The sequence below is a fragment of the Bison bison genome, unplaced genomic scaffold (genome assembly GCF_000754665.1).
Source record: "Bison bison bison isolate TAMUID 2011002044 unplaced genomic scaffold, Bison_UMD1.0 scf7180017864512, whole genome shotgun sequence".
In the NCBI taxonomy this organism is placed as follows: Eukaryota; Metazoa; Chordata; class Mammalia; order Artiodactyla; family Bovidae; genus Bison; species Bison bison.
In genome coordinates this window covers 1,206,996-1,218,898 of record NW_011495066.1, presented here as the reverse complement: position 1 = coordinate 1,218,898, position 11,903 = coordinate 1,206,996, and the positions used below count along the sequence as shown (strand labels likewise).

Here is an 11,903-nt window from a genome sequence, read left to right as displayed (position 1 = left end):
TCCCTGGTGGTCCAGTGGTTGGCAGTCTGCCTTGGAATGCAGGGGACACTGGTTCGATCCCTGGTCTGGGAAGATGCCACATGCCTCGGGGCTGCTAAGGCCGTGCTGAGCCACAGCTTCTGAGACCCGCACTCTAGGGCCCGAGAAACACAACTACAGAAACCTGTGCTCCACAACAAGCAAGGCCTCTGCAATCAGAAGCCTGCTCAGCAGAACCAGAGGACAGCCCCTACCTGCTGTAACCAGAGGAAGCCCAAGACCCAGCCAAAAATAAAAAAGTAAATAAAGTAAAAGAAACAAAAAAGATCTGGCCCTAACAAGGCTCAGGGGATACTTGTGTTATGTTAAATTGCTCAGTCGTGTCCAGCTCTTTACGACCCCATGGACTGCAGCACGCCCAGCTCCTCTCTCCGTGGGATTCTCCAGGCAAGAATACTGGAGTGGGTTGCCATGCCCTCCTCCAGGAGATTTTCCCAACCCAGGGATCGAAACCCAGGTCTCCTTCATTGCAGGCTGATTCTTTTACTGCTGAGCCGCCAGGGAACCGTGAGTTCTATATGTTGAGGCAGGTCTGAAAAAAAAAAAAAAAGAAAAGAGAGAAAAGGAGAGTAAATGGGAAAAAAATGGAAAAAGGAGATAAAAAGAGGGCCTCCGCCCAGTTCTCAGAACCTCAGCGTTCTAACTGTTCTTCCCTCCACTGTGGTCGGGCAGGCCAAGTCAGATCTGCATTTGAATTTCAGCACAGGAGGCTGAAAACGACAAGCATTCTTTTTTTCTCTTGAAGTGGAAATTCAAGCCGGTAACAATATTCCCACTTCGGTCTTGCCAAAAGGACAGACTCCAAGGCTTCAGGCGTAGGATTAAGTTCTTCAGTCCTGTGAGGTGCTACAGAGCGAACCACTTGCCAAGACATGGAGTCTTCCAGCGGACGGGAGAAAAGCCCTAATGCCTGATACACGGGGGGGACTGGAGCGACTGCCTGAGAACCACAGGAGCATCAAGACGCCCTCTCCAGCATCTTGTGCTAGAGACCGGCAGTTTACTGACCTTGAGCATGACTCACTAACACTTTTGACTTGTCAATTTTGTAACAATCATAATAAATGAATCCCAGAAAGCTGAAACAGTATTTTACCATCTGGATGCCTTTTTAAAAAACATACACTAAAACTAAGAAACCGATATTCTAAGTTCAAACTATATATATATATATATTTTTTTTTTCAAAGTATAAACGGTTAATCTGAAAAGAGCCTGATGCTGGGAAAGATTGAAGGCGGGAGGAGAAGGGGACGGCAGCTGATGAGGTGGTTGGGTGGCATCACTGACTCAATGGACATGAGTCTGAGTAGACTCCGGGAGTCGGTGATAGACAGGGAGGCCTGGCGTGCTGCAGTCATGGGGTCGCAAAGAGTCGGACACGACTGAGCGAATGAACTGAGACATTTAATAAATGGAGACAAGCAACGTTATAGAAAATCGAAACTCCATCTAACCGTCACATTTGTGACAATCATGCTATCCCTATATTTTTTCCCCAGAGAAATTTGCTTTTTACTTTTATTATAAATTTGTTCTTTTGTATTGGGGTATGCACTGGAGAAGGAAATGGCAACCCACTCCAGTGTTCTTGCCTGGAGAATCCCACGGACGGGGGAGCCTGGTGGGCTGATGTCTATGGGGTCGCACAGAGTCAGACACGACTGAAGCGACTTAGCAGCAGCAGCAGCAGCATATAGCCAATTAACAATTTTGTGACTGTTTCAAGGTGAATACAGAGAAGGGACTCATCCATACATATATATATATATGTATCCATTTTTAATAAAGAACTGAGATCAGTTGCTAGTATAATTTCCACAAACAAACATTCCTGTCGCCACAGTAGGGAAAATAACGTTTTTTAATCAAGTTAGGAAGCCTGGTATTAAGCTTACCAGAGGGCAGGGCAAAGGCTAGCGATCCAAGCAGAGATGGGTCTTTTACACTGTAGCACACTGCCCCCTGCAGGTCGTTCATTTCAGAGTCAACATTTTCAGCAATCTCCATTCTCTGTGTGACATTTGGTTACTTAGTAAAGTCAGAGATAGGTGCAAAGAGTCCGACACGACTGAGCGACTGAACTGAACTGAATTGAATGTCTGCTGCTGCTGCTGCTAAGTTGCTTCAGTCGTGTCTGACTCTGTGCCACCCCATAGACGGCAGCCCACCAGGCTCCCCTCCCCGTCCCTGGGACTCTCCAGGCAAGAACACTGGAGTGGGTTGCCATTTCCTTCTCCAATGCATGAAAGTGAAAAGCAAAAGTGAAGTCGCTCAGTTGTGTCCGACCCTCAGCCACCCCATGGACTCTAGGATATTTCATTTTGAAATCACACTATGCTTGGAACATTAGTTCGGATTACAAACAATGGGCAGAAATAAACCTTTCGTTTCTTCTCCAGAAGGAAATATTACACCACATGATAAAAAATTTCCACAGAGGAAAGCTGTTTGCCAACCATGTATAATAGATATAAATCTCCTTTAAAGCAATAAAAAAATACAGACTAAAGTTCACCACTACATGCCACGTCTCTTCATTTCGCAATGATGAAATGAATCCCCAGAAAACAAATTAAAAGACATCATAGTGTGTTCATCATAGTGTATTTCTGCATATTTGGTTTTGCTTTAAAATGTCAGTTTGAGTTGATATATGGCAAAACCAATACAATATTGTAAAGTTAAAAATAAAATAATAAAAAAAACAATAATAAATAAAAAAATTTTTAAATGTCAGTTTGAAAAGAAAGTGAAAGTGTTAGTTGCTCAGTCGTATCCCAGTCTTTGCGACCCTATGGACTGCAGCCCACCAGGCTCCTCTGTCCATGGGAGTCTCCAGGCAAGAACAGTGGAGTGGGTTGCCATTTACTCCTCCAGGGGATCTTTCCAACCCAGTGATCGCACCCTGGGTTGCAGGCAGATTCTTAACCACCTGAGCCACCAGGATATTGGTTTATCTAATCCCAACATTCTATTTGTGGTACATAAAATAATTCCACAAATCTAGTGTATTCTGAGTAAGCGCACTTCAATTCCAAAAGGGGGGAGGGGATAAGAAATTAAAAACTAAAATGTCAAGATATTAAATGTAAACATAGATATTTTGTCTATCCAATTGACAATTTAAAAAAAATAGATGAGCATCCAAAGACTTCTCCTATCAACACAGGTGGAAGGGAGGGAGAAGACCCAAGATGGGGGTCGATGGAGAGGGCTGAACAGACCAGGCTCTGGCACAGCCCGAGGGAATCAGGGAGGCAACTGGGGAGCAGGGAGCCTTAGAGAGTCGTCCTGTGTCATGCTGGCTGGCAGGGCTGTGTCTCCTCCCACCTCAAGCGCTCTTTAAATGTGGGTCACCCCAGCAGAGACAAAGCCTTGAGCAGAGGGACGCCCTGCGGCTGAAGCCACTCCTAACTGACTGAGTCCTTGGGCCTAGAGAAGAAAACAAGGGTCTCAAAGGCCCTTGCTGAGTCATCTCACTTCAGGGAAAACCAAACCCAACTTTAAGTTCCACCCTGATGTCCCCGCCAGTTGCATCTACCTGGAACTTACCATCCCCTGCCCAGAAACCTCCTACCCCCTGTTCAACGACAAAGGCCATCTCAACTAAAGAGTGCCCAAAACATCCCACTTGACTACCATTTCCCTTATTGCTTCCACAAACCTCCCTTTAAACATGAAGCCTCCCTGATCCCCCTCGCGCTCAGCCTGGTCATTAGATTCACTGTCGCCCCTCCTTGCCTGAATGAAGGTCACCCACCTCCGTTGACGTCGTCTCTCCTTCTTTTCTGCCTCGGCCCGAACTATACCACACACTAACCATGCCCCACGCACGTACCCACCCACGCTGGGCACCTGGAAGGGGCAGCCCAGTCCACCTCTCTTCTCTGTCCCTGTTCAGGGATCCTGTCCGTCTCTTCTAGACCCTGGCTTCTGCCCTAGGAGGGGAATTCAGCGCTAAGTCAGGAGGAGAAACCTCGGCTCCCAGCAGCGCATCTCACGCTAGACACCCCCCCACCCCGCCACCTGACCCCTGAACCTCAGGGGTCACCTGTGCTGGTCGCTTGGCTTCCCTGATGGAGCCACACACGTCCTCCTCGCCGAGGCCAGAGCGCAGAAGGCGACACTCTGGTGCATGCAGCCTCGAGGCAGCTCTTCCCTGGAGAACGCAGCATCAGCCACCGCTATGAAGTGAAACCAAAAAACACCAAGTGCTCCGTTTTCAGGGACAACCAGCCTAGAGGGACAGCCTGCTGACCAAACAGCCTTTCAGGATCCTTGCACAGGAAAAGCCAGACAAGGGGAGAGAGTGAAATGCCGAGGATTTTCATTCTGCTGGTAAATTCAAAATATAAAAACGAGAAGAAGGACTTGGGGAGAGTAAAAAAAAAAAAAAAAAATCCAGGTGACCCTCTCAGGAAGATGGCTAACCCTGTGGCATCCCAATAAAAAAATTCATGAGGGACTTGTGTGCCAAGTGGATAAAAACCCCCGCTGTAACGACTCTGGGTGAGCCTCCCCACCAGGCAGCTGATCTTGCAAAGACCATCACGAAAGCCTCACTTCTCGCTGCACTTGGTGTCTCCCAAGTCCATTCCTTGGGCCAGTGGGCTTCATCGCCCGCGTCATTAAACAAGGACTGTCAGCATGTATGTGTCTCCTTGGACAATTCATTTCCGAGGGTTAGACAAGAGCCCACTCTCGGGGGCCCGAGGGGTGGGGGTTCCCTCTTCCTGCAACAAGACCTTCCCACCTCAAGTCGGGCTTTCAGGACCCAGGTCATCTTGCTGCAAGGGCAAGGCGAGTTCTGAGTCCCTGTTGGAACTGTTCCCTTGACTTGCTTTTCGTTGCTTTTTGTTGTTATAATCATACATAAACGGCCTGCCTCAGAGCATCCTGCCCCTCTGTCTGGCCCTTAAACTAAAGCAAGCACATTTGTTCAGAGCCCTGTCCACCTGGGGACAGCAGGAAGGAAGGAATTAACACACTCTCCTGCCCTGAGGCTTGCCATTGCAGGACACATTTGCAAGATCAATGGCCTTTTTCCTTGGTTTCCTCACCTCCCCCTTTCTTTTCATCCACGAAAGAACCTGGCACTCAGAACCCCGATAAGATGGTTACTCTGAGACACTACCCTGCCATCTCTTTGGTCAGTCTGCTCTCTGAGTAAAGCCGTATTCCTCGCCTCAACAGCTCGTCTCTGATTCACCGAGAAAGTGAGCTTGGACCTGGTAACCGTCTCCTCAGACACACGGTCCCACATTCAATCTCTGACCCCGTCTACCACATCCTGATTCCCTGCTGCTGCTGCTGCTAAGTCGCTTCAGTCGTGTCCGACTCTGTGCGACCCCACAAAGGAAATCAGCCCTGAATATTCAGTGGAAGGACTGATGCTGAAGCTGCAATACTTTGGCCACCTGATGTGAAGACCTGATACATTGGAAAAGACCCTGATGCTGGGAAAGATTGAAGGCGGGAGGAGAAGGGGACGACAGAGGATGAGATGGTTGGATGGCATCACTGACTCAATGGACCTGCGTTTGGGTGAACTCTGGGAGTTGGTCATGGACAGGGAGGCCTGGCGTGCTGCAGTCCATGGGGTCGCAAAGAGTCAGACACGACTGAGGGACTGAATGAGAGCCATACCCTGAAGGACAGCAGCCCATCTTCCCAGCCTCATGGTCCTTAATTCTCAGTCATTAATTTATCTTCTTCTCTGGCACCGATGTATCGTCCGGCTTCCATCTGATGCGGGGCCAGGCTTTAGCTTCTTATTCCCGAGTCTGTCTATTCTTAGATTCTGGCCCTGACACCGCGTTCCATTTTCGCTCATAGAAACGGGGCCACGGCACAAAGACGCGCAATTCCACAGCAGCCAGCAGCAGGGGGCGCACTCTGTAAAGGATTATCTATGTGAACCTTTGGTGCCGTTTTTTTCAGAACACAGCCCAGTAGCATCTCTCCCGAATAAAAACATCTCCAAGTCCATCACAGGCTTCCCAGGGGCCACTAGTAGTGAAGAACCTGCCTGCCAATGCAGGAGACATAAGAGACCCGGGTTCGATCCCTAAGTGGGGAAGATCCCCTGGAGGAGGGCGTGGCAACCCACTCCAGTATCCTTGCCTGGAGACTCCCATGGACACAGGAGCCTCCTGGGCTACAGTCTCTGGGGTTACAGAAAGTCAGACACGTGCTCACACGCTAAGTCCATCAGAGGCTCAGAGACGCTCTTTAGTATTGAGGGTTGGTCTTGGAGAGAAAGAAAGGAACGTCACCAGTGATCTCCATCAGGACAAATTGCTATCTAATATTTGACTGCTGGAAATGCTATACAACTTATAAATCATTCACATGGTTGCGCAAGATAAAGAAATCATTCATATGATAAAGAAACACCACCACATTTAATTACTGTTATCTCCACAGCCATCATAAAAAAAAAAAAATCAATAAATAGGCTACTAGTGTGGAAAAAAAAAAAGAGAAGCTTTCTGAAGGTCATTCTCTGAGAGCATATTTTTTAAACAGGAAAGAAGGGAAACTGCCTCTCTGCTGAGTTTTACAAGTTTTCCATTTCCTCTGCTTTTTCTCTTAGATGGCTGGTACGGCTTATAAAACCTTCGAGAAATTTGAAATATTGAGGTGTCTTCCCTGAGAAAAATGCAGCCATGCACAGGCACATGTGCTCTGCAGATGCTCACGACCTCCCTAAAGACCATGCACAGATTTGGGAAGATCTCTGTGGGTTTTAGAATTTGGTGGCCAAGGTGAAGTGGAACACGCATTACGACGTCTGGGTTCAAAACCTGGGCGGTGACTACTTACAACCAGGATAGCTTTATGCAAAGCCACACCCTCAGGGACACTTGGTCAGCTCTAGCATGAATATAATTATTTTATGGAATTACACTTTACACAGGGTTTATGGGCATCACACGATGCCACCAAGAAGGGAAATCTCTGCACAGAGCTGGCCTACTTTAAAAAAAAAAAAAAAAAGACTCAGACTAACAATAATGTTATTGATATTACACTTCTCACTGTGACTTTCTACAGATTGTGGCCTTTCTCCAACTCTTCTATGCTTCTTGACTCGATCAATCAATTCCCAAAACAGTTATTCCTTTCTCATAAAACCAGCGAAGTGTCTACCCGAAAGATTTTCCCGCATTACAATTTGGTTTAAAAACTCTAGTAACCATTCACGTTGCATTTAGGCACTTGTGTGCCTAAAAATACAGAAAATTTGATTGCGTAGCCTTGATGGGCCATGTCAGGGCTATGTGTGTGCTAAGTCACTTCTGTCCTGCCTAACTCTTTGCGACCCCATGGACTGTAGCCTGCCAGGCTCCTCTGTCCATGGGATTCTCCTGGCAAGATACTGGAGTGGGTAGTCATACCATCCCCTCCAGGAAATCTTCCCAACCTAGGGATCGAACCTAGGTCTCCTGCGTTGCAGGCAGATTCTTTACCATCTGAGCCACCGTGGAAACCCATACTCCATTTATAGCTATTAAAAAAATACTAGCTATATTTCTTGTGCTGGACAGTATCTCCTTGTAGCTCATTATTTTATACACAGTACAATGTACTTCTTACGCCCCTCCCCTTGTCTTGCTGTGTTTTCGACAGCGGGAACAGCAGGATCGTCCTGCAGAAGGCTGAGGACATCAAGCCTGGGTGTGTTCCAGCACGCCCTCGCCAAATTACCACAATCTCATTCTGAAACCTCTCTAGACTGTCTCTAACCTCAATGCAAGTAAGATGCCTTTGCACGCTTTACTCTGTTGGACTGATGGAAATATGATTAATGAAACAGGATTTGCGGGCGTTTAGACAACTCTGCAAATCTACAAGCAATAGAAGAGAGAGAGAGTGAGACAGAGAGACCATGTTAAAAAAAACATACACGGTATTAGGGCAAGAGAGAGAGAGAAACAGAGAGGTTTCACATTAACGCCGGGATCTGAGAGCCTCCGGAGTCAGGAGAAAGCACTTGAGCAGTTATTGACTCTTGAGCGTTCTCTTGTTTGCCAGACCTCGCTCTGCTGAGACAGGTCATCTACACTCAAGTCCCCGAGCTGCATTTCATGATTTAAGACACGACTTGAGAATCGAGGCTTGGCGTCCGTGACGTCTCAGGCCCTGAAATCAGTCTTCTGATGCACAGAGGAGATTTCTATCACAGGAAGAAAAGTGACCTGCATTGCAGAGAAGGCGTTCCAAGCTCCAGACGTCCGTTTTCAGCTTTGTATGACTGTCACTATGTTTGGGGAAGAGCCCCAAGCGAAGGTGATGGGTAGCAGACCACCCTTTTAATGAAGGTTCTCTGGGGCACCAGGACTTTGAGAGGGTGTGGGAGAGACTGTCCCTGGCGGGGCAAAGAGAAAGATGGGTTAGAGGGTCTGGGATCTTTTTACTCCTGATCTTAAGTTTAAAAAGGCTCGAACATAATAGAAGAGGTTAAGAAGAACCCTGGAAGGAACAGTTTGCCTATTAAATCCTTGCCATGACCAGTTTCACATACTCAATTATCTCACTTTGGTATAATGTGAGTCTATTTGTCACTTCCGCAATGGAGCATCTACATTCTCTATATTTGAAAGGATGTTTGCAAAAAGTCCTTGCATGTAGCCATTTCTCTGTGTGTGTGTGTGTGTGTGTGTGTGTGTGTGTGTGTTTCTATCTCTTAATAGAGCTTCTAATCAATGGTTCATAAGCTGCAAGTCCCCAAAGATTCAGGCAAATGTGGTTCAGCCCTTCTCAGTTACAAACAGATGGTTGCCACCAGCTCAGAGCTTTGCTAGCTCGAGAACAGGTTTTGAAAAGTCTAAGTCTGTTACTTACAGGGAAAACTGAAACTGTTAGTTACTCGTCATGCCCGACTCTTTGTGCTCCATGGACCGTAGCCCGCCAGGCTCCTCTGTCCATGGGATTTTCCAGGCAAGAGTACTGGAGTGGGGTGCCATTCCCTTCTCCAGGGGATCATCCCGACCCAGGGATCAAACTCCGGTCGCCTACACTGAAGGCAGATTCTTTACCATCTGAGCTACCAGGGAAGTCTGCCCAGGAATGATTTCAACATCCATAACAAGTGGGTTGGTAACTGGGAATGAAAAATTGAACACAAGTTGCTTTTTCCTTGGCTATGAACAACGAGCAGCAAGCCCAGAATACCATCTCTAAAAACAGACATTTTGTTTAAGAGGCAGCAACATCAACTCCATTTTCTTCCCCCTGAAACATCGCTTCCAGTCAAGGTTTGGGGGAGGAAAATACTAAATACTGTGTATTTAGTGAGTAGGGCCTCCCAGCTGGCTCAGTGGTAAAGAATCCACCGGCCAATGCAGGAGACATGGGTTCGATCCCTGGGTCAGGAAGATCCCCCGGAGGAGGAAACGGCAACCCACTGCAGTGTTCTTGTCTGTGGGAACTCCCATGGCCTAATGCTCCCGGCGGCCTATAGTCCGTGGGGTTGCAGAAGGGTTGGACACGACTGAGAAACTAAACAGCGACCAGCACCCCAAAACTCAGGGCAGGCGAGCAGTGAGTGTGGCCTGTCTGCTACAGCTCCATCCCAGCTAAGAAACAGGAAGCACTGCAGGCGTCCAGGGCAGACACCTGGCAGGCAGCAGTAGAGGTCCGGGAGAGAGAGGGGACTGCTGAGAATAAGAGGTCCCCACATTTCTGTGTGTTCCCTTGGAAACTGGCTGTAGGCCACCTCCTGAAAGCTCCCCAGAGAGGCCCCAAACCACAGGAAAGCTCCGTGAAGCCACACAAGTGTGAGTCCCTCCGTCCCATGTGACTCGTCACCCCGTGGACTGTAGCCGCCAGGCTCCTCTGTCCAGGGGAGTCTCCAGGCAAGAATGCCAGAGAGGGTTGACATGCCCTCCTCCAGGGGATCTTTCCGACCCAGGGATGGAACTCGGGTCTCCTGCATTGCAGGATGGTTTAATGCACTGGATCTGACAGGGGATCCCTCTCTGAATAAGCTAGGGGAGACCCTTGCATCTTGGCCACAGAGTCATTTCAGATGAGAAAACAGAGCAATTCCTCACGGGGGCTCACCTCTTTGCTCTGCAATTCTTCTTCCCACACGCATGCTGGGGAGTGTGGAAGCTCTGGGTGGGGCTCCCCCCGGCCCTCTGTCTCTCCCCCTCTGGGTGGGGATCCCCCCACCCCTCTGTCTCTCCCCCTCTGGGTTGGAGTCCCCCACCCCTCTGTCTCTCCCCCTCCGGGTGGGAGTCCCCCCGCCCCTCTGTCTCTTCCCCTCCGGGTGGGGGTCCCCTTGCCCCTCTGTCTCTCCCCCTCCAGGTGGGGGTCTCCTCGCCCCTCTCTCTCCCCCTCCGGGTGGGGGTCCCCTCGCCCCTCTGTCTCTCCCTCCGGGTGGGGGTCCCAAGAAGGATCCCCCGCCCATATGTGTCTCCCCCTCTGGGTGGGGGTTCCCCCACCCCTCTATCTTTCCCTCCGGGTAGGGGTCCCCTCGCCCCTTTGTCTCTCCCTCTGGGTGGGGGTCCATGAGGGATCCCCCACCCCTCTGTGTTTCCCCTTCTGGGTGGGAGTCCCCTCGCCTCTGTTTCTCCCTCCAGGTGGGGGTCCCCTCGCCCCTCTGTCTCTCCCCCTCTGGGTGGGGGTCCCTTTGCCCCTCTGTCTCTCCCCCTTTGTCCCTCCGGGTGGGGGTCCCCCCGCCCCTCTGTCTCTCCCTCCGGGTGGGGGTCCCCCCGCCCCTCTGTCTCTCCTCGTCTGGGTGGAGGTTCCCTCGCCCCTCTGTCTCTCCCCGTCCGGGTGGGGGTCCCCTCACCCCTCTGTCTCTCCCCCTTCAGGTGGGGGTCCCCCACCCCTGTCTCTCTATCTGGGTGGGGGTCCCCCCGCCCCTCTGTCTCTCCCCCTCATACCTAGAGGTGCACTAGAGATCTTCTGGTGAGTGCAGTCTCCACAAATCCATTGTTCTGGTGACTGACAGCTATTGGAATCCCAATAAAACTGACTGCCATTCTTATCTCCCATCTCTTTAAGATTTTTTTTTTTTTTTTTTGACATGGACCACTTTTAAAGTCTTTCTGAATCTGTTACATACTGCTTCTGTGTTCTGGTTTGGATTTTTGGCCCCGGGGCATGTGGACTCCTCGCTCCCCGCTCAGGGATGGAAGCTGCATCTCCCACAGTGGAAGGCGAAGTCTTCACTAGAGGACCAGCCGGGTCCCTCCCCTGCCCCCAGACTCTTCACCCTGCGAGTCACTGCTGGTCCTTAGTCACAGCCCTCAGCATGAATGCATGCCATCCAGGACACGCTGAGCTTGTCACAGCACCCCCTGGCATCTTGCATAAAGTGCTTCTTCAGTTGCTCAATCGTGTCCGACTCTTTGCAACCCCATGAACCTCAGCACGCCAGGCCTCCCTGTCCATCAAAAACTCCCGGAGTTTACTCTAACTCATGTCCATCGAGTCAGTGATGCCATCCAGCCATCTCCTCCTATGTCATCCCCTTCTCCTCCCGCCTTCAATCTCTCCCAGCATCAGGGTCTTTTCCAATGACCAACTTATTTTCACCAATATGATGTCGACTGAAAAATGAGTCACAACCTGGGAGTTGAGAGTTTTTTTGTTGTTTGTTTGGTGGGAATGTCAGGATCTTTTCCAAAGAGTTGGCTCTTCGCATCGGGTGGCCAAAGGATTGGAGCCAAGGATGTTTTCAAGCGGTGTGCTTTGCAGTGTTGAGCAACCTGCCTTCACACACTCGCACTGGGGCTGATTGGAGGGAATCCCTTTGCTCTGGGAGCCTCTTCCTACCCCACAGTGGTAGGTGGGTTCCACTCCCTTCCCTTTCTCACTAACAACTCCCAGGCCACCCTAGTCAGTGG

The 11,903-nt window shown here is 49.7% G+C and overlaps 1 protein-coding gene across 1 annotated transcript in view; it reads right to left on the bottom strand.

Moving 5' to 3' along the window:
* Positions 1-482: 482 nt before the first annotated feature.
* Positions 483-11,903, bottom strand: part of LOC104981020 — a 50,875-nt gene continuing 39,454 nt past the window's right edge. Inside the window, exon 3 of the mRNA XM_010829904.1 lies at positions 483-571. Within this exon, the coding sequence (XP_010828206.1) occupies positions 504-571 (68 nt within the window). The 3' untranslated portion in view covers positions 483-503. The remainder of the gene's footprint in view (positions 572-11,903) is intronic.